At 53.9% G+C, this 23,099-nt stretch overlaps 1 protein-coding gene across 6 annotated transcripts in view; it reads left to right on the plus strand.

Annotated features, from left to right (window-relative positions):
• Positions 1 to 8,725, plus strand: part of MVB12B (multivesicular body subunit 12B) — a 188,894-nt gene extending 180,169 nt beyond the window's left edge. For all 6 annotated transcript variants that reach the window (XM_023628891.2, XM_070251263.1, XM_070251257.1 and 3 more), the window contains one exon: positions 4,811 to 8,725. In XM_023628891.2, the coding sequence (XP_023484659.1) occupies positions 4,811 to 4,897 (87 nt within the window). In that variant the 3' untranslated portion in view covers positions 4,898 to 8,725. The remainder of the gene's footprint in view (positions 1 to 4,810) is intronic.
• Positions 8,726 to 23,099: the final 14,374 nt, after the last annotated feature.

Consider the following 23,099-nt stretch of genomic DNA (forward strand, 5'->3'; position numbering starts at 1 on the left):
GGGCTCCTGGGACGGCCTCCTCGGGGCAGCTGGTCTCGCCGTGACAAAAGGCTCTTGGAAGCTGGGCCTCGCACGCCGTGGCTGGAGGAGGTCTGATCCCGTCAAGTGGCAGTGTCTGCCGGCCAGAGGCAGGTGTGGCCGCCGGGGAACGGGACGGGTCGGAGCCCCCGACAGCGACGTCTCTCCTGGAGAGGCCGCCGGGCCCGCTGCCGTGCTGCGGTGGCGGCCTGTGTCCACCAGAGGGCGCCGCGGCCCGGCGCCGCTCCCCTGGGCTCGGCTCTGCGAACCCAAATGCTTTTTAATTGGAAATTTTTTTAATTCAAAAAGGATTTGCTGTTTGTCCGCGAGGGCAGGTTTTTCTTATGCAGGAGACTAATGTCTTGAGTAAACAGATCCGAGCCCAAATCCACCTTCAAAGGTACTCGCTGTTTGCCCAAGGGAGTGAAAGGGCTTCCAGAAGCGGCCCCCGTCTCTCGGGCAAACACTCTGGGGCCAGCCATCCCGGGGAGGACAGCGGCTGTGGGACGGGTGATCCGCAGCCTAAGGGGGATTATGGCGGGGGACATATGTTGAAATTTCATTCGGGGAGTTAGAGAAAACAAGAGATGAGGGGAGTAAGGCTTTTCTCCAGCCAAGATAACCTAAAAAGGGAAAAATCCCAAGGGCAGGGGGCGGGGGCCCGGGGACAGCAGTCTGTGCGCCTGAGTCCCTGGCCCCTGGGGTGGGGGCAGGGTTGTGTTGCGGCTGTGAGTCAGAAAAAGGCAGTGTGTGTATTTTCAACTTCTCCCTCCTTCCCCCAGCCCCAGTGAGGGAACTTAGCAGCGCATCCTTGAAGGCCCGCCTATGGCCACTTCCTAGTGGCCATGTCCCACCTCCTGGCCACAAAGACTGGCGCATGACTCCCCACCAAGGCACTTCCACCTCGTCAGCCACTTCCTCGGACTCGGAAATGTCCTGCTGTCCCTCCGTCTCCCACCCACTCTGCCATCCAGAAACTGGAAGTGCCCTTTTCTGGGCCCTCCGCCGTCAGCAGCCAGGTCTGAGGCCGGGGCTGTGGACATCTGGGAGCTGGTGCCTCCATCTCCCTCTGTGCTCCCTGTGGAAGACCAGCCCCAACAAATCAAGGAGGGCTGACTGCCCCAGGCACTCCCCGCCACCCCCAGGAGGCTGGCACAGAGCCGCACACAGCAGGGCACAGCAGAACCCCCTGAAGAAGTGACAGCCCACGACTGTCTCCGCCAGCACTTGACGGTGCCCCGGCTGGGGGCCTGGCACTGGGCTGGTTGCCTCCTCTGAGAGCTGCGTCACCTCTGCTCCTGCCTCAGGCAGGCGTCTCCCAGGCCAGGCATGGTCTCAGAGCAGCCAAAGGGAAGCCCTCTGCCTAGACCTCACCCGTTTCCCACTTCTCTCCCCCCCACCCCCACTTGCCTAGCTCTAATGTCCCTGGCCCTTCCATCTCTGCCTGCTCCTATCACATCTGCTCCCAGGTCCCATTGATTGGGTCACAGAATTGTCTAAGTTGGTCCCCAGACCACCAGTCACCTGGTAGTTGGATAAAAACGTGGCTCTCAGGCCCCACCTGAGACTGCTGAGTCAGAATCTACATTTCAACAGGACCCCCCAGGGTGTGTGTTAAAGGCTGACCGGCCTGCCGTTAATAGCTTTATCCCGCATCTCCTGCCCTGCGTGCCTGAGGAGGGGCCGCACTCACCTGTGCACATCTGCACCCCTCTCTCGAACCTTCGCCCACTCAGAGCTGCTCCTGCTGAGGTCCCCAGCACACCCCTGGCCTCTGCTGCTCTCCCTGGCCGTCCTCGTCTTCTGACGCTGGGTGCTTTTCTTGCAACATCTCCACACCTGTAACTGCAGCTGCCCTGCCCCTCAGGTGCTTCCAGTTCCCAGCCCCACATCCCTGGCTCCAGGTCTCCCCAGCCCGGCAGCTCCCCTAGGGGCTCCTCGGAGGACCACTCTCGGCCACTGGCAGAAAGGCACTCATGTTCTCTCCCCTAACCTGCTCTTCCTCCTGTGTTGCCAATTTGGGTTGATGACCTTGCTCTGCCAGTGTCCCTCCCCGGCCACCCTTGTGGGACTCTTGCCTGGCCCCAGTGCCCAGCACCAGGTGGGTGTGGCAGGTGCTGATGGAGCCAACGAGAGAACCTTTCCTATTGTCATGCACCCAGGCAGCCACCAGGTGGCGATATTGTCCTGAACTTTGCCTGAAGGTCTCCGGGGCTGCACTGTTCCACCAGCCTCCCCAGAGCTGGCGTCCCTTGGCGGTGGGCTGTGCCCTGGGCGTTAGGGGGCATGAGGGCGAGGTCTTGTTGGCTGCATAGCCAACAAATGCACAGTGACTGTTTTCCTGGTGCCAGGGACGGGCCCTTAACCCGCCAAGGCTCGTCCCACCCTCACAGCAGCCCTGGGAGTACAGGAGGCCACTCCACCTTTTTTATGGAGGTGTAATTGACATAGATCATTGTATTACTTCCAGGTATACAATGTAATGATTCTATATCTGTATATATCGCGAAAGGATCCCCTCATTAAGTCCAGTTAACATCGCTCACTATACATAGTTACAGATTTGTTTTCCTTATGAGAACTTTTAAGATTTACTTCGTTAGCAAGTCTTAAAAATGCAATACAGTATTATTATAGTCACCGTGTTGTACATTGTAGCCCCAGGACCTATGTTATAACTGGAAGTTTGTACCTTTTGACCCCCTTCACCCATTTCGCACCACCACCCCCCACCCCACCCCCCCCCCCCCCCCCCCCCCCCCCCCCACCTCTGGCAGCCGCCAGTCTGTTCTGTGTGTCTCTGAGCTCGGTCGGGGTTTTTTTGGTTTTTTAGATTCCACATATGAGATCATACAGTATGTGCCTTTCTCTGACTTTTTTTCACTTAGCATGTCCCCAAGGTCTATCCATGTTGTCACAAATGGCAAGATTTCGTTTTTTTATGGCTGAATAATATTTCATTGTGTGTGTGTGCGCGTGCCACATCTTCTTTATCCATTCATCCAGCAATGGCACTGAGACCACTTCCACGTCTGGGCTGTTGTAAATAATGCTGCAGTGAACATGGGGGAGCAGATGTCTTTTCGAGCGTTTTCCTTTTTCTTCAGGTAAAAGCCCTGAAGTGGAATAGCTAGATCCTATGGTAGTTCTGTTTCATTTTGGGGGGGATCCTCCCTACTGTTTTCCATAGTGGCTGCACAGCTCGCATTTCCACCAGCAGTGCACAGGGTTCCCTTCTCTCCACATCCTCGCCAGTGCTTCCTTCTTGACATGACCTGCCCTATAGAGATGAGTTCACTGAGTGTCTGTCCATCCTGGGTCAGCCCTAGGGGACCATAAGGCAGGGGTGGCCGAAGACACAGTGCTGGCTGGCTCAGCCCCCCGCCCCGTCATTCTTGAACTCTCCCTCCAACCTTTCACCTCTTAGCTGTTCTCGCTCAGCGCAGCCCTCAGCCTTGTTGCAGGCAGCTCATTTTGGGGAGGTTGGGGGAGCTGGGCAAGCCAGGCTTTGCCAGTGCGCCCGGCGGGAGGAGGTGGGCAGGGGCAGTTGGAGTCCCAGGCTGGGGTCTGCAGCCTTCCCTGTGGTGGGCACCCCGTAGTCACCCTCCTGCTGGTATGGTTCCATACCATCTTCCTAAGAGCCGCCCCCCCACCCAGTGTCCCCTGAGGAGACAGCCTCGGGTGGTGGCTGAGTTCACCTAGGCAGCTCCACTTCACTCTGCTGTATGTAGGGGAACCCTGTTTTATGGCAATTCCACTGCTAGAATACACAGCAGCCATTGACCTAGTCTAAGCTCCTCATTCCTAAAACCCATAGGACCACATGCTGCCTCGGCATAGTGTTCCAGGCCATTCCCCATGCTACAACCCCAGAAGCTCCTGCCCACGGTGCCCGCTGGCCCCTCCTTACCTGTGCCCACACTTCCACCTGGCACACCTGCCCCTCGCTGGGACGTTGTATTCCTACCTGGCCTCCAAGGTGAACCGCAGGTGCCCCCTCCCCAGCAGACATCCTTGCCCCTTCTCTGAATTTCTATCAGACTTGGGACCCACCTTTCCTCATTTTTGTGACCCAAGGTTGCTTCCGGGAAGCTCTGGCCTCCAGCGTGCGGCTGGTACCCTGTCCTGGCTCAGGCTGGGTGGCCCGTGGGGTGCTGCCCTTACAGAGCCTCGGGTCCTCATCAGTTCGTGAGGACAGTCGCACGCCCTTCAGGGAGTGGGTCTGGGAACTCAGAGAGGAAAGCAGGTATAGGGTGGTGTCCATTCCATGTCCCGCATCACCTGGAGTGTCTGTCACCATGGTGCTCAGGAAGCACTGAGCAGAGCAGCTAGTCCAGGGGTCCCCTGAGCCTGGTGGCTGTGGCTGGAGTCGCAGATCTGCCCTTCCCAGCCGTGTGACTCCCCTTCCAGCAGGAGCACGAGCAGCATTGCTGGGCCCTGGAGGCAGGAGGGCCATCGGTCAGCTCACGCATGTCTGCCACGGGCATCGCGGTCACCGCTGGTGCTGAGGCCTCACCCGGTGGGGAACAGGCCCAGGACTGTGAAAGGCACCAGTTGTCACAAAGCAGCCAGCCCCTACAGCACCAGAGGCATGTCTACACACACGCACACACAGAGCTCACACCCACAGTCCATGTGCACACGCAGACGCAGAAGGCAGCCCTTCCTGCGGCTGGATATTCAGCAGGGTGACCTTGGCCTCTGCCTGGGCTGGGCCGAGGCCGTGGAGTGGTTTTCTGTGGTGTCCTCACACACTGACTGTGCTCTCTGTCCCCTGTCCCCCCCCCTGCAGTACGAGTACAGCTTCCGCACGGAGCAGAGTGCCGCCGCCAGGCTCCCGCCCAGCCCCACCCGGTGTCAGCAGATCCCCCAGTCCTGAGGGGCCGGTGCCCTGCGGGGAGGAGAGCCTTGCCCAGACTACTGAGTGCCCCCTCGCCCGGTCCGCCCGCGGGGCTCACCAGACTGGGCAGCTGAGCTTGCATCCTCGGCCATCGGCTTGCCTGACATGACATCCCCACCTCCCTGGGGACGTTGTTCCTAATCTCCACTAATCTGTGTGTGCTGTAGTGACCAGCGGCTCCTAACGTGTCTGTGTGATGACCAGTCGTCCTACAAACAACCCTACCCACCGCAGGAGTCACCCCTGAGGGCCCTGGACAGTTGCTCTGGCCGCCCAGTGATGCCACCGGCTCCCTTCATTCTTGTCACTCACCACTAAGCCATTGCTTTCCTCCTGGAAGACCCTGAGGGCGATGGCAGATGTGCACAGGCCCCTCCACGGCTCCCTGGTCACCCCAGCCCCGGGGCTGCCGTGGAACAAGTCCCTCACGCCGACAGCATCAAGTGCCCTGAGCATTTCACGGCGACCCTGGGGGAGCACGGGAGGAAGAAGCCGGTGGGTCCTCGAGCGGACCCGAGCCTGACTCCCTGCCGCACTGTGGACAGCCCTGGAACTTGTCCCTCGATCCACACACTGGACGTCCTGAGGTCGGGGAGCTGCACACCCCGGCTGCCAGCACAGAGGGGACTTGCCTTCTGGGGAGACAGCTGAGGGACTGGTGCTTGCCTCGATGCGAGGACGCTGTGCTCATACCCTCTCCCCCAGAGGGCTCGTCTCTGGAACGCCCACGTGCCTCGGCCTGGTGCCCCAACCTGGTGACCACAGCGAGGCCCTCCCGGGGCCGCAGGTGAAGAGGTGCTGTGAGCCGGTGCCCAGGGATGTGGACACGTGGCCACCCAGCTGCTCAGAGCCAGGCGGTGTCCTGTTGGCCTCTCCTAACAGGGACAGTTGTTTTGAAAAGCCCATCTGACCCAAGTCACCAAACGGGGGCCAGAACTGATGTTTCTGCCACAGGTGGCCAGTGGATACACTGAGGTCCTCACCCTGCCAGCCGCCAAGTCCAGCTCCCCACACATGTGCCATGAGAACGGTGGCAGCAGCCGACCCTGGAGGCTCCGGCCCTCACCCCATGGCCACCTTGTCTGGCTGTCTGGGAGATGCCAACATTCTGTGGAATTAGGACAGACCTCATGTTGGGGGTCGCCAGATGGCTGGGGCTTTGGGTGTGAGGTTGGACATGAGGCTGGCATGTGGGGGGCCATGGAGAGCAGGGAGGTCCCCCCACCAGGAAGGCAGCACAGGAGAGCCACTGCCCGGCCCGGGACAGAGCCCTCCCCACTGTCGTTCCCGGGAGGGCGCAGGGTTCGCTGGTGGCGGAGGTGCAGCAGGAACTGACCAACACAGGAGACTGGCCGCTGGCAGGGAGGTGGGGCGGGGCACAAAATACCTCATGCACCTGCCGTCAGCCCCCCCAGCTCCAGAGCCCTCGGCTCTCCCACCTCGGTCTTCATCTCGATACCTCCTGATTTCTGCGCATCAGGGAAGTGGTCATCCCTCCCCACCTCCCCCAAGACCTGAGGACGTCCCTGGTGGGGCTGGCCTCCCCATGCCTGCCACCTGGCAGGAGAGGGCAGGTGGCTGGTGGACCCGGGGCCGCGGCGTGGAGCCCACAGTCCCTGCGAGCGCTTTCTGGGGTCAGTGCTTTACCAGGAAAGAGCTGAGGAGCTGACCTCAAACGTTCCCGCTAAAATAAGCTCGTGTTTCTGGGGAATCGGGGGAGCCCCCGGGGTCCCGAGAACCTGGGTCTGCTGCTGTTTTGGAGGGGTGGCTGGTCCCAAACCAAGTGACTTATGTGAGTCAAAGCTCAACAGAGAGGGGTGACAGCTGGCAGGCTTCGGGGCAGAGCCATGCTCGCTTCTGTCCAGTTCCCAGTGGTTCATGCACTTTTCCTTCCATCTCTTCTTCACACCCTGGATGGGAGATCATCTCTGACAGCTAACACGGGGGCCCTTCTCCCTTGACCGAGAACCAGGCATTTCAGCAGCTCTGAGGGGCCCTGGAAAGTCCAGAGAGGACGCTGGAGGGTCCCTTGTCAGGGAGCAAGAAGGCAGAGCCAGGCAGTAAGAGTGGCTGTCGGGGGAGGGGGGACCCAGCTCCCCATTCACACCCCCGGGGGCCACCCTGCAGTCCCGGGATGCACGGAACTAGGTGGGGCTGCAGGGCCACCAGCAAGAGGGCAGACCTGCGTGGACCCGGGTGCGCCAGAGGGACCCCAGCATCACAGATGTGGTCTCGGCTGGCGCTGACTGTGAATGGCGGTACACGGCTGCCGGGGACGGTGAAACAGTGCTGCTGTTAGCTGCTCCTAACCCTCTCCTGCTTTGGCTTCTGAGAGGCGGGTGAGCGAGTGTGTGGGGGGCCGGGGGCGCGTGTGTGTGCTCATGCCCAGCCCTCGTGGGCTCATGCAGCCACCGGGGCGCTGGGCAGTGGTGAGCTGTCATGACCTTTCCTTTCTTCCTGGGAGGTGCTTTTCTTCACGACCCCTCTGGCCACCTGGGGAGGGGAGGGTGGGGGCCCCTTGGACACATGCAGGGCGGCCGCCTCGCCCTTGGCCCCCCATCACCCCCGTACCTCCCTCCCGAAAAGACTAAGCAGAGCACAGCGCTGCCTTCCTTTTCCCCAGAACATTCCGGTCTCTCTCCAGAGGCCCTGGAAATGGCACAACGGTGATGAGGAGCCAGTCTGCTCCAGGTTCACTTGCAGATTTGTAACGAGGCGTCTTTCCCACCCCAAGTCCAAGAGCTCTCATCCCACACCCTCCTCTGCTCGGAAAGGTGGGAGCCGTGGCAGCAGCAGGGAGAGATGGCAGGTCAGAGGCCAGCCTCCCGGGGGCGAGGGCCACCTCCTGCAAATCCCTGAGTACACGCACTTGGTGGTGAGAAGCCGCTGACACTGGCTTTTCCATCTGCCCTGGGCCGGCAGGGGCAGGAAGGACTAACGGATGGAGCCCCTGCTCCTTGCCCTGCGCTAGGCTGGCACTTGGAGCACATTTTCTCCCGTCGTTCCCCCTCAAAACAAATCCCCAGAGATGGGTGTTACCTGCTCTTTATTACAGATGAAGACGCTGAGACCTGCCCACAGGCACAAAGCTGGTAAGTGGCAGGGACAGGATATGGACCCGAGTCTCGTCGGGCCCCAGAGCCCCCTCTGCCAGCTGGCCCATCATAAGCACATGCCCCACACTGATCTTTTTGTTTCCAGTCCAGTAATGGACTTCCCAGCTGCCACTGGTCCTGCTGGTGCTGGCGTGATGGTGTCACCACCCCACCGCGCCATGGGTGCTGAGCACAAGGCAAGAGCCCGCCTACCCTGCTCACTCCAGCCAACAAGGGCTCCCCTGAGGTTCCGGGCTGCTCGCCTTCCCATTTACAAGGGGTCCCAGCCTGCAGCTCCCCGGAGACCTGGGCAGCCTGAGGACGAGGGCAGAGAAGGGCCCTGACAAAGCAGCCATGTGCCACAGCTGAGCTCCTGGGACTCGGTTCCCGTCTCCTGGACCCCTGGGGCCTGGAAGAGGAGGCCAGGCACTCTGCTCTCGCCCCAGCCCCACTGTCCTTGCCTGTTCTGATGGCGGCCCAGAGCGCCTGTGGCCGTCACCACCAGGAGACGGGACTGCTGTGCTCCCAGCCAAGGGCGGGTGAGCCACCGCGCGACCGCCTGGGCCTCAGACAGGCCGCCGTGCCTCGCTTAGGACAAAGTCCTTGCTACGTCTATTTATTTGAGGTGACTCTTGTACTTGGCAAAGGAAAGTTTCACTGTGTGATTGTCTTCTTAATATAATTTGTTAAATAAACGTTTGTTTTAACCTTTTCCCAGCTTGCTGCTGTCTCTGAAATCACCCAAGGTCAGCATCCCTCAGAGGATGCTCCAGGCTCTGGCCTCCAGCTTCCTCTCCAGCTTGTCCCAGATGCTGGCCGGGCCAGCCAAAGGCTTAAGGGGTGGGTGGCCGCCATCCCGGCCTTCCAGCCTTCTAGAGAGAGCTGGTGGGCTTGTTTGCCCCTGTTTAGTTTAGGCAACCTGGTTACAAGCCAGAAGAATTCAGGAGGGGTGGAGAAAACCCTGCCGTTCTCTGGCAACATCACTCAGGAATGCTCCTGGAAGGGGAAACCCCAGTTGCCATAAAAGCGTGGGGAACGTGTGCATTTCAAGGGGTTGCCAGTGAGGACTGCAGGGGGCCCTTATACCTCCGGCTCACCCCAGAGCCTTGTCTTCGTGGGTTCAGAGCCAGTTGGCCACGGGTGGGGCACACACAACACACGGCCTTGGCCCCAGTGGTCCAGTCCCGTCCCGATGGCTCACCTGCCTGTAAGACGCCACCCTAAGCGCAGGGAGGGGGCTGCAGGGCCCAGGGTGCGACCCTGGCTCCTGGTGAGGACACGTCCATGCAGGTTTCACTGTCAAAGCTCTTTGCCTCCGTTATACGTGACCTTTGCATTTGGGGCTAAACCTCAGTTAGGGCCATTGCTGCCTCCAGCCTGCTCACGCCAGAATAGGATGAGAACGGGCCACCCTTAGCTCAGCTCCCACTCGTTAGGACCACGGGGTCCCCAAGAGCGTGTCAGCGCCTCCGGCCCAGCCCACCTCTCGCCTCTCCCAGGTCTTTTTCCCATGGGAGGAGGAGAGGAAAAGCAGCCCAGAGAAGTCCATGAGAACCCACACAGGACACTCTGCGTGGCCTGTGAAGATCTGGACTCACATTCCGGCCCTGCCACATCCTGACCACGTGGCCTTCAGCTCGTTACCCAACACCTGTCAGAGTGGGGACAGCGCCTCCCTCAGTGGCTTATCCTGGGAAAATGGAACCACGTTCGCAGGGCATTTAGCACCAGCAGAGACTGAGTGACACCCTGGATCTTTCTTTGGGGCCCGGGTTCTGTGTTGCCATCCACAGCATGTGCCAAGTCCCTCCCGGTGCTGGGTCACCAACAAAGTATGAGTGGTGGCCTTTGACATCCAGGACACGGAGGCTGGCTGTGAGAGGCTTCGGGCGCTGCTCGGGAAGGCAGGCAGATGGATGCCGGGGTCCCGGGGGGGCACCTCACACACAGGCCTTTGGGCGGCAAGAGACTGAAGTCCACACACAGCAGCCAAGGCCAAGGCGGGGTTAGTGGCCAGAACCAGAGGACACTCGGAGCCCAAAGCAAGACGTGGCCGAGCCTCAGAGGGGCCGGAGCCAGGCGGCACCTCTTTCTCCTCTGTCGTGCCCACACTGCCCCTGTCTGCCTCTGGGTGTCTGCTTGCTTCTCATTCTCTCACACTCCATCCTCCTTCTCATGTGCTCTGTGCACCAGTGTACATGGCACACTCGTGTGCACACACACGGCCACCCAAGTTTACACATTCTCAGTTCAGAAGACCCGGAGGCAAGAGTCCCAGGACAGACTCTGATTGGCTGGCCTGGGTCAGGTGACCCCATCTGCCCCCAGCTCTGTGTGATCACAGAGCATCTGGAGCAGGTCTCGGTTTAGACCCTCCCGAGGCACTTGCTACAGAGGAGGATGAGATGGAGGGCGGAGGGATGCGAGACCATCCCGGGGAGATGGAAAAGCACTCCACCGGCAGCTCGGGGAGGTGGGGAGAGGGTGGTGAGGTGGGCGGAGCATCATTCGTCCTCTCATCCATCCATCCATCTGTCCATTCATTCAAACCATGCTGTGTGAGCACCTTCCACGTCCACCTCCTGAGCCCAGCACTGGGGACTCAGCAGTGACCAACACCACTGGCACCCCTATTCTCAGAGAGCTGATGGTCTTGCCGGTCCCGCTCCACCCCACGTGCACACCACCCAGCCATGTCACTCCTACTTCTCCTTCTGCCCGTTTTTTCCCAGCCACACTGGCTCATCCCTAAAATTCTGGGCTCCCTGAGCCCTGCTCTCACCTCTCTCCCCTGCTTCAGCATCCTCCCAGCAGCTGAGTGCAACCTGTGTCTTTAACTGCCCTTAGCTCTGACGCTGGCCAATGTCCCTGAGCTCCAGCAGCCACCTGGATGTCACACTCAGACCTCGGCACAGCCCCAGCTAAACGTACCATTTTCCTCCAAGCCCGAAATTGCTCCCCATCTCCTGACGTCCCCGTCTCTGGAACAGCTCCACCATCACTCCCGCCAGAGTCAGCCAGGCCTCCACCTGCAGCCACCTGTGACAGTTCTCTCATCTAAGTTTGTCTTTAGACTCAGCCACTACTTTCTCTTCTTGCTGTTCCTTTTTTAGTTCTGGCCTCGACACTTTTCGCCTCCATTACAGCATCAGCCCCTTAAACCTTTCCCCCACCTCCACTGTCCTCCCCTCGCATCCATCTTCCAACAACCAAGATCCATCTCATAGGACTCCTCCACTTACAAAGCTTCACCCCTCACCCTAGGAATAAAGTCCAAGTCCCTCAGGTTTCTGAACACCACCTCCTAGGTCTGCCCCTCACCCTCCATCCCGGCCTCACCTCCCGCTAATTTCCCTGAATTATTTGTGGTTCTTCAAACCCTAAACTCTGCTAGCTTGCCTTTGCCTATGCTATTTCCTCTGCTTAGAATGCTTTGCCCTCATCTTTCTGCCTGGTAAACTCCTGTTCATCCTTCAAGACCCTGCTCATACACCTCCTCCGTGATGTCCTTCTTGACCCCTTGGAGGCAAAAGGAATGATCCTCCTCTTCGAGCCACTGCATACCTTGCACATCAGAACCATTGGTCCTCTCATTAGATTGTCTGCTCCTGGAGGAAGGGGCATATGTCTCATTTATCACACTCTCCTCCCCAGCCACACGTATACTCAAACTGAGCACCCGGCACAGACCCAGAAAAATAACAGGCCTGAGAAAACACTCTTTGAATGAATTCCTCAAAGCAGGTGGGAGACAGGTGGACCGGACTCAATTGCTGAGGAGCCCAAGAAGAATGGGCCCCAGTGGCACTTACTGTGAGGCTTATGCCCACCCCAGGGACTGTGATGGCCAGCGGCGGACCTCCCTGGACAAGTCCTGATGCTGGCCCCAAAAACACCAGAGACAAGGGTGAGAGCTGGGCCTTCACCTTCTCATCTCTGAAGCCACATCGCCCAGCATGATCCATGGTGGGGGGGAGGGCAGGAAGGTGAACTGCCATGGGCTACTACCCCTCTCCCTTGAGCCCAACTCAGTGGAGTGCCAGAGAGAGAGAGAAGATGACTGCTGGATCACATGACCCAACACGAAAGCTAGGAGGGCCTTGGGTCTCAAGGGTGGGGAACAGCAGTAGGCCAGAGGGAAAGATGGCCCATGCCACAGGTGAGAGATGGCATAGGGAGCGGTTTTCTGGCTATGCTCATTCATCTCCCCCACATTGCCCTAGGTGGGTCATTTTATCTCTTCACCATTTTCATCCTTTCACCATCAAAACAGCAGCTGGGCTGGCCCCTGGGCTCCCTCCTCCCCTCTCTCCACACCTTAAACCAGGTAAATACAGCCAGACACTCAGGTCTTGGGAATGGTGGTGCTGGGACAGAGGTCTTGACACTTCCCTGAGGGGCTGGGTCTCCTGATGGGGGAGGTCACACGGGTGAGGTTGGCATGGGTTGGAACACTCGAGGCACATCTATCACCCCACCCTCCTTGTCCTTGAGGTGAGGGGGCAAAGGGCTCGCAACCTTGAGGTGAGGGGGCAAAGGGCTCGCAACCTTGGCTGCAAGTCAGAATCCCCTGGAGAGTCTTTAAAACTTCCTGTGCCCAGACCACACGTGGCTCATTGAAACCAGAATCTCTGGAGGCGGTACCCAGGGGCCAGTCGTGCGTCAAGCTTCTCAGGTGATGCCAACATGCAGCCAAGGTTAAGAACCACCAAGCTAAATTCTGGGCTCTCACCACTTTCCTCAGTTGTGTGTTACCAGCCTGTGGAGCTGAGAGTCCCAAGGAACAATGAGTTCACACGGGAAAGACAGATGCCAGAAGAGCTGGTCCACCAAAAGGAAGACAAGACGCTGACCAACCAACACCAGAAGAAGACCTGATAGACCAGAGCCTGAGTTTACTGTAAACAAAAAGTAGCCCCCAAGAGACACGGGAGGGCACTGGAAACATTAGGCAAGAGCAAGTTACTTTGAATAAGAGCCTATCAGTTTTGAAATACTGACAGACCAAAGAGAAAAGAAACAGATAAATCAGCATTTGGACTGGAAAATTTTAATACACCCCTCCCAGAAACTGTAGCCAAATTGATAAAACATGGGCAAATATATGAGGCCAGCATTACCCTGACACCAAAACTAGACAAGGACACCACAAAAAAAAGAAAATTACAGGCCAGTATCACTGATGAACATAGGTGCAAAAATCCTCAACAAAAAACATTAGCAAACCAACTTCAACAACCATAATCAAGTGGGATTTATTCCAGGAATGCAAGGATGGTTCAACATCCACAAATCAATCAATGTGATACATCATGTTAACAAAGTGAAGAATAAAAATCACATGATCATCTCAATAGATGCAGAACAAGCATTTGACAAAATTGAACATCCATTCATGATAAAAACTCTCAACAAAGTGGGTATAGAGGGAATGTACCTCAACATAATAAAGGCCATATGTGACAAGCCCACAGCCAACGTCATACTCAATGGTGAGAAGCCAAAATCTTTTCCTCTAAGATCAGGAAAAAGAAAGGGATGCCCACATTCGCCACTTTTATTCAACATAGCATTGGAAGTCCTAGCCAGAGAAATTAGATAGGAAATAAAAGGCATCCAAATTGGAAAGGGAGGAGTAATACTGCCACTATTTCCAGATGATATAACCAATAGAACACTCTAAAGACTCCACTAAAACACTTTTAGAATAAGTGAATTCAGTAAAGTTGCAGGATACATCATCAATATACAAAAATCAGTTGCATTTCTATACACTAATAACAAACTATCAGAAAGAGAAATTAAGACAACAATCCCATTTAAAATTGCATCGAAAAGAATACAATACCTAGGGCCAGCCCCATGGCATAGTGGTTAAGTTCTGTGTACTCTACTTTGGCAGCCCAGGGTTCGCAGGTTTGGATCCTGGGTGCAGTCCCACACCACTCATCAGCCATGCTGTGGTGGCAACCCACATATAAAGTGGAGGAAGATTGGCACAGATGTTAGCTCAGGGCTAATCTTCCTAAGCAAAAAAAAAAAAAAATATATATATATATATATATATCATACCTAGGAATAAATTTAACCAAGAAGGTGAAAGACCTGTACACTGAAAACTCTAAGACATTGATGAAAGAAATTGAAGAAGACACAAATAGATGGAAAGATACTCCATGTTCATGGACTGGAAGAATTAATATGTCAAAAACTCCATACTACCCAAAGCAATCTACAGATTCAATGCAATCCCTATCAAAATTCCAATGGCATTTTTCACAGAAATAGAAAAAACAATCCTGAAATTTGTATGGAACCACAAAAGACCCTGAATAACCAAAGCAATCTTGAGAAAGAAGAACAAAGCTGGAGACGTCACACTCGCTGATTTAAAACTATTTTACAAAGCTACAGTAATCAAAACAATACGGTATTGGCACAAGAACAGAAACATAGATCAATGGAACAGAATAGAGAGCCCAGAAATAAACCCATGCATATATGGTCAATTAATTTATGACAAAGGAGTGGAGAATGGAGAAAGGACAGTCTCTTCAATAAGTGGTATTGGGAAAACTGGACAGTCACACGCGAAAGAATGAAAGTAGACCATTATCTTACACCATACACAAAAATCAACTCAAAGTAGATTAAAGAGAGCCAGCCCTGACAGCCTAGTGGTTAAAGTTTGGTGCTCTTACCACTTCGGTGGGCCAGGTTCAGTTCCCAGGTACGGAACCACACCTCTCATCTGTCAGTTGCCATGCTGTGGTGACGGCTCACACGGAAGAACTAAAAGGACTCACAACTATGTACTGGGGCTTTGGGGAGGAAAAAGACGGGCGGGGGAAGATTGGTGACAGATGTTAGCTCAGGGCCAATCTTTCCCAGCAAAAAAGAAAGAAAGAAAAAAATGGATTAAAGACTTGAACGTAAGACCTGAAACCCTAAAGCTCCTACAAGAAAACATGGGCAGTGAGCTCCTTGACATGGGTCTTAGCAATAAGTTTTTGGATCTGACTCCAAAGGCAATGAGACCAAAAGCAAAACTAAACAAGTAGGACGACATCAAGCTAAAAAGCTTTTGCACAGCAAAGGAAGCCACCAACAAAGTGAAAAGGTAACCTACTGAATGAGAGAAAATATTTGCAAATCATATATCTGTTATGGGGTTAATATCTAAAAAAAGAACTCGTACAACTCAATAAATAACAAGAAAGCCCAAACAATCCAATTTTTTAAATGGGCAGAGAATCTGAGTAGACTTTTTTTTCCAAAGACGACATACGGATGGCCAACAGGTACATGAAAAGATGCTCCATATCAGTAACCGTCAGGGAAATGCAAATCAAAACCACCATGAGATATCACCTCGCTCCTGTTCGAATGGATCTTATGAAAAAGAATGGCTACCATCAAAAAGATAAGAAATAACAAATGTTGGTGAGGATGGGGAGAAAAGGGAACCATTGTGCACTGTTGGTGGCAATGTAAATTGATGCAGCTACTGTGGAAAACAGTATGGAGGGTCCTAAAAAATTAAAAATAGAAACACCATATGATCCAGCAATTCCACTTCTGGGTATTTATCCAAAGAAAATGAAAACACTAATTTGAAAAGACATCTGCACGCCCATGTTCATCACAGCATTATTCACAACAGCCGAGATGTTCTGACAAAATAAATGTCCACTGATGGATGAATGGATAAAGAAGATGTAGTGTATGTATACAATGGAATACTATTCAGCCATAAAAAAGAATGAAATCTTGCCATTTACAACACGGATGGACCTTGAGGGCACTGTGCTAAGTGAAATAAGTCAAAGAAAGATAAATATTATATGAGCTCCTCATATGTGGAATTAACAAAAAAAAAAACCAAGTTCATAAAACAAAAAACCAAGTTCATAGATATCACAGAACAGATTGGTGGTTGCCAGAGGTGGGGGGAGAGGATGAAATGTGTGAAGGGGGTCAAAAGGTAGAAACTTCCGGTTATAAAATAATTAAATCATGGGGCTGTCATGCACCGCATGGTGACTATAGCTAATGACACCGTACTGCATGCTTGAAAGTTGCTAAGAGAGTAGACCTTAGAAGTCCTCATCACAACGAAAAAACTTTGTAACTATGTGCCGCAACCTATGTTAACTAGAGTTATGTGGTGATCATTTTGCAGCATCTAAAAATATCTAATCATTAAGTTATGCACTTGAAATACGTCAATTATACCTGATTAAAAAGACGAGCAGAGAGAGAAAAGATTTGAATAACCTGATTAACAAGCACAGAAGTTTCTACCCAACATAGATCTTAAATTCTTTCAAAATTCACTGTGCACTAAGCCACTGGAGAGGGCGCAATAAATCCCAAAGGGTCAACATCATCCGTAAAATTAGAAATTTATAACAAAATATTAGCTCCTTAAAATCACATACAATTGGAAAATACAAAACATACAACTAAATAAGAGGAAACCATAAAAGAACTTATTAAAATCATAGCACAAAATAACGAAATCACCACATATCAAAATTTTCAGGGCGCAGCTGAAGCAGTAGATACAATAAAACTTCGAGTCTAAACTTATCCAAAAACAAGAAAGATCGAAAACATACACGCTAAGCTTTCAAGTGAAGAAGGTAGGAATAAAGCAACAAGTAAATGCAAAGAAACAGGAAACAATGATAGCAAAAGCAGAATCAACAAAACAGAGAAAACAGAAATAGAAATTTGAACAGTCAAAATTCTGTTCTTTGAAAAGACAAACTTCTAATGAGAGAGACGATGCAAATAAAATAAGAAAACAAGAAATAACTACAGATACAACAGATTAACTAATAAGATTATTATTGGGAACCATATATTAAATATCTGGAAAGATATAAAATGTCAAAAATTAATATCTGGGAAATATATAAAATGTCAAAAATTAAGAATATCTGGAAAAATATGTCAATTATATGTCAATTTTAAAATAAGAATATCTGGGGCCAGCCCAGTGGCGCAGCGATTAAGTTTGTGTACTCCACTTCAGCGGCCCAAGGTTCGCTGGTTCGGATCCCGGATGCAGACCTACCCACCACTTGTCAAGCCATGCTGTGGCAGGCATCCCACATATAAAATAGGGGAAGATGGGCACAGATGTTAGCTCAGGACCAGTCTTCCTCAGCAAAAAGAGGGGGATTGGCAGCAGATGTTAGCTCAGGGCTAGTCTTCCTCAAAAAACAAACAAAAAAAAAAGGAGCATCTAGAAAAAATTGAGATACCACTGTACACCCATTGATGGCATAAATTCCAAGAGTTGGTGCGGGTGTGGGCTATGTTGACGAAGAGGCAGAAGCCTCATTTGATGTGACCTCAGGGTACAGGGTTGGACGCTTCAGTGGCCACAGCAAGAAGGCACACTTCCCGTTTAACCAGAGCTGTCCAGCCTGCAGCAGGCTCCTCAAGAGCCGGTGAGCACCTCGCCACTGGAGAAACGGAGCCCCACCTGTCCGGGACATTGATTGCACGAGGGTTTCCTTCATCAGTTTCCACTCCCCAGGGGGCGTATGACTCACTAAGCCCCGAGGGTTCTCTGGTGCTGTGTCACCATCATCCTATCACTTTCTTTTTATTTGCCTTTAAATATGTTTTTTTACTGAAAAGTAACATTCATACAGCACAGTGCACAAATGATAAGTGGACTAGGACCTGATAAATTTTCACAAACTGAACACACCCATGTGCCAGCCCAGACCAAGAAACAAACCTCACCTGGCCTAGACGCCCCCTCGGCGCCCGCCCAGTCAGCACTCCCTCAAAGGACCACCCGCTCCTGACTGCCAACTCCAGAGACAAGTTCTGGGTGTGAATTGGACATTAACGGAATCCCAGAGCACGGACTCTTTCGTCCCTGGCCTCTGGCGCTCAGCATGACGTTCTTGAGGTTCATCGTGTTGTGCCTGCAGCCGCGTCCATTTATTCTTAGCGCCACGTAGCACTCGCTGGTGCGAATATCCCGCAGTTTATGTATCCATCCTACTGCCTGGGGACTTTCGAGCTCTTCTTCGTCTGGAGCGACCGTGAAGAGTGCGGCTGTGCACATTCGAGCACGTGTCTTTGGTGGACGCGTGTCTACGTCGCTGTTGGGAGTAGGATTGCCGCATCAAAGAGGAGGCGTATCTTCAGTATTCGTAAATATTTCCAAGTAGTCTTCTAAAATGGTCGTAGCAGTTCACATGCACACTAGCAATACTTGGAAGTTCCATTTGCTCCACGTCATTTACAAAACTTGGTATTCTCCAACTTTCTAAAATTTGTCATTTCAGTAGGTGTGAAGCAGTATCTGATTGTGGTGGAAATGTGCCTTTCTCTGTTGACTAATGAGGTTGAGCACGTGTTCATATGTTCAGTGGTCATCTGCATGTCTTCTTGGTGAAGACCTGGGAAGTCCCCTGCCCATTTTTCTACTGAGTTGTCTGTCTTCTCCTTCCTTTATTCTTTACATTCTTTATTTATCCTCTGAGTAAGTCCTTTAGCATACATATGTGCGAATATCTTCTCGCACTCGGTGGCTTGCCTTTTCACCCTCTTAATGGTGCCTTTTGATGAACAGAAGTTATACAACTCAAAAACAAAACAAGCCAACTAAAAAATGGGCAGATCTGAGTAGACATTTTTCCAAAGAAGTTATCCAGATGGCCAACAGGTACGTGGAAAGGTGCTCAGCATCACTAGCCATCAGGGAAATGCAAACCAAAACCACAGTGAGATATCCCCTCACTCCTGTTAGAATGGTTATTATCAAAAAGTTGAGAAAGAAGGGATGGTGGGCATGTGGAGAAAAGGGACCATCATGTACTGTTGGTGGGAATGTCAACTGGTGCAGACACTATGGAAAACAGGATGGACTTTTCTCAAAAAATTAAAAATAGAATTACCCTAGGATCCAGTAATTCCACTTCTGGGTATTTATCCAAAGAAAATGAAAACAGTAGCTCAAAAACGTTATATGCATCCCCATGTTCACTGCAGCATTATGTGCAATAGCCAAGAGACGGAATCGGCCTAAGTGGACATCGATGAATGAATGGATAAAGAAAATGTGGAGTATATATTCAATGGAATACTATTCAGCCATAAAAAAAGAATGAAATCTTGCCATTTTCAACAACATGGGTGGTCCTTGAGGGCATTATGCTACGTGAAATAAGTCAGAGAAAGACAAATACTGTATGGTCTCACTTATGTATAGAATTTTTTTTTAAAAAAAAACAAGCTCATAGATACAGAGAACAGATTGGTGGTTGCCAGAGGTGGGGGGTGGAGGACGAAATGAGGGAAGGCGGTCAGAAGGTACACACTTCCAGTTATGAAATAAATAAGTCACGGGGATATAATGTACGACATGGTGACTACGTGTGGTGACGGGTGTTAACTAGACCCATTGTAGTGGATCATTTCACAACGTATACAAATATAGAATTATGTTTACACTTGAAACTAATGTTATATATTATACCTCAAATAATTTTTAAAAATTGTAAAGAAGTTATTGATATAGTCCAATGATCAGTCTTTTCCTGTATGGTCAGTGCTTTCTGTGTCTGCTTTAGGAATCTTTGCCCATCCTCCCAAACCTTTAAAAATGGCGTTTATGTCCCGCCAGTCCCTTCCCTCGGAGAGGAGTCCTGGAAGGAGGGAGAGGCAGGGTTCCTGGAGGAGACAGGTGTGCACTGAGCTCGAGGAAGGCCTGGCCTGCGAGGGAGGATGCTCTGAGTGAGGGGTGAACAAACGGGGGCGGGGGGAGTATTGCGCTTGTTCACACAGCACCAGTGAATGTTTATGGAGGACACAGCGGTACACCCTATGTGTGTATCACCACAGTCCTGCAGTCAGGGAGTCCCCCATTTACAGACAGAGAAACTGAGGCTCCAGAGAGTGGTTGGAAGCACAGAGCCAATCAGAGGCAGCTCTGGGCTTCCATTCCAAGAATGCCCACTTCCAGTGCTGTGCCCGACTATAGCCTGGACTCAGTCCACCCAGAAGGAAGTGTCCTGTCGTGTGGTGGTTACAGTGGGAACGCTCATGAGATCAGAGGGGCCCAGCTCTGCCACCTCCTCTGAACGTGACCCGGGGCTTTGGGATAACACCCAGGGCCTTCCGGACGAGGAGGTGAGGTCAGACCCATAACAAGCTTGGCCCTGGGCGTGGGTCAGCGCTGCAGGGGACCCAGCAGAAGGCATTTGACCATAGGGAGGCCCCAGAAGGCAGGAAAAGGACCGAGGGGCTAAGGTAACCCTGGCCCACCCCAGACCTGTCCACCCAGTTTGGGAGCCCCTGGCCCAGTACAGGGTGATGCTCCATCACTGTTCCCTGGCTGGATTTTGCTAGATCTAAGCCCTGTGTACTTGGAATTTGCTTCTGGGCTAAGCACCGGCCCCACTGCACCCATCAGAGCTTCCTGCTGGGGGACACAGGCCCCTGTGGGCCTGGCTGCCGGGCTGGGCCCCCAGCACCCCACCCCACTGACTGCAGGGGCTCCGGCAGCCTCTTGCAGCTCCCAGGGAGGCAGACCTTGGCAGGGAGGCAACCCCTGCTTTGGGTCCCACTTCCCAGCGCGGGGAACACGGGAGGTCTCTTGCACTCTCCTCCTGCCTGTTTTCTCCTCTGTAAGTTGGGGGCCGTGCAAGCAGGCCCTTTTCGAGGTTGCTGGCCAGGGCCCCCTTCTGCCCGCAGCCGGGGCGGCCGTGCGCTCGGCTGGCCGCACGGGGGCGCTCTGCTGCGCCCGCCTGGCGCCGACCCTCGCTGGGCTCTGCGGGGACCCCTCCGCGCCGGTCTCCCACCCTTCGGAGAAGAAAGCGGAGCTCCGCGAGCTCCTCCGACCGTCGGAAAATAAATCCACCGGCCCCGCACTGTGGACGTTTGTTTGGATGGAGGCCAGCCCGCAGCGCCAGCCCCCTCCTCGCCCCTCGGGGGTCCCACCCCTGCCGTGCCCGCCGGCTTGGCTCGCAGGGACCGCGCCAATGATGGGGGACCAGCCGGCCCCGCCGCACTCGCCGTCCCGGAATCCCGATCAACTGGAGGGGCCTGAGCCTCGGCTCCAGCCCGAAAGCCCCCAGCTCCGCCCTCCCTTGGTCATATCACGGAGCCTCAACCGCGAACCTCCACTTTCACCTCCGTCCAGCGGGGTGGTCAGTAGCCCCTACTCTGAAAAGCTGCCGAGGTTAAAGGAGCTGTATCACGGTTGTCCAGCCTCCAGGCCTGAGGAAGCCCCTGCACCTCCCCGAGCCTCAGTTTCCCTCGCCGTAAAAAAGGGGGTAACGATCCTCACAGGGTCATTGTGCAGATGAGCGCGCAGCCACCGCCCAGCACCCCCTCAGCGAGCTCTCCGTAAGCGGGGCTGTTAGGGTGGTAATGAAAGCTCCGCAGAGTCCGCGGCCCCTCGCCTGTGTCCCAGATCCCCACCACCCGGGACCCGGCCACCCAGCGTGGGAGCTGCTGGCTCGGAGCCCAGCTGGGGCTCCCTCTCGCCCCTGGCTCTGATGGGGGGCTCGCTGTGCCGCCCACAGGCGTCTGGGAGGCAGTGCCCCCCCTCCCCCTACACAGCTGGTCTTCAGGGCCCTCTCTGGTTGAGTCACCAGGCAAAAACCACTCAGCTTTTTGACACCATCCAGAAAATGAAAACGTCCCAGGCGGCTAATCCTTCCCTTCCTTCTGGCAACTTAAACCGCCCTGAAACATAACCAAGATACAGCGCCTGCGCGTCCACCCTGGAGCCGCGGCCTCCCGCAAAGCCGGCCCCGGGGACCTGCGGAGCAAAGCAGCGCCCAGGGTCAGCCTCAGCCTGGCCAGGTACGGAGTGACCTCTGACCCCCACCAGCCCACATCCCAACGTGCCTCTAAACCGGCTGACCCGAGGGCCACACCAGGATCCCTGACTTCCTTCCCAACCCAGGCTGCTGCCCGCCCCATTCCACCCCCAAAATATTTGGAATGGTCTTTGACTGAAATGAGATTAATCCTCAGTTCCCTGACAGTGTCTCTGGGCATGTGTTTTTATAACCTCCCTTTCAAATGAGAACCATTTGTCGCTGGGAAGCTGGGGAGGCCCAGCCCCAACCTCTGGGCCAGACATCACAGGCACCTGATTGAATGTCAAGGACAGTGTGAAGGGCGGGCCAAGGTGAGGGCCGGATGGAAGCAGCCATCACCTGTCCTTTGCTGGTCTCTGTCCTGTCCCCAGCTCCAGCCAGTGGCATAAGTCAGAGAATCCTAGCTCCAGCCGGGCCTCTCCCACACACCAGCCATAGGCACTTGAGCTGGTGACTTCTGAGCCTTACTTCCCTCATCTGTAAAATGGGAGATATGATGACCCCTACCTCTCCCAGGTGATGTGCAGCCCAGTGCCTGCAACACAGGAGACCCCTTGATGCTTAAGGAGGCTTTTAAACAGTCTCGGCTCCCTTGGAACTCTTGGTGGAAGGGCCAAGGACCCCTGGCTGGGGCTTTCCAGAAGACTGCAAATGTCCATCCTAAATGTGGCTCGAGGCTTCCCCCGCTTCCAGGCCTCCCCCTGGGGGAGGGAGTCCCTGCACAGAACTTGAGTTGCTGGCGCTTTAACACCAAGAGGGCTGAGCCTATAGGTGTGCCCACGCATCTCTTTAATTAACTGAGCCCTCTGTCGGTGGCCTCCTCCCTCAGCACAGCCTCCCCGCCACCCCAGGTCTGTTTGAAGTTTCCCAGCACCAGCCCCTTCCTGCCGTCCCTGCTTGCTGAGCCAACTACAGACCCTCCCGGCTCAGCTGGGAGGGATTTATCAGAGAATTCCAATTCTGCGTTCTTGGCTCAAACTTGCTGCTTCCCCTGAAGTCTCCCCAGAAGTTTGATACTGATAGAACTGAGGCTTGAAGGAGGGACTCCGATGACCTCAGAATTCTACCTGGGCCTGTTGGAGAATCCACAGCCCCCCCACTGGGAGGATGGGAGCACAGACGGCAGGAAAGAGGCAGGTTCCCGAGACAACGCGGAGGTACCAGAATTTGTTCACTTCTAAGGAGCTGCTTAGAAACGGTGTTTCCACCTTCACCACCACCCCC

This window comes from Equus caballus, chromosome 25 (assembly GCF_041296265.1).
Source record: "Equus caballus isolate H_3958 breed thoroughbred chromosome 25, TB-T2T, whole genome shotgun sequence".
NCBI lineage: Eukaryota > Metazoa > Chordata > Mammalia > Perissodactyla > Equidae > Equus > Equus caballus.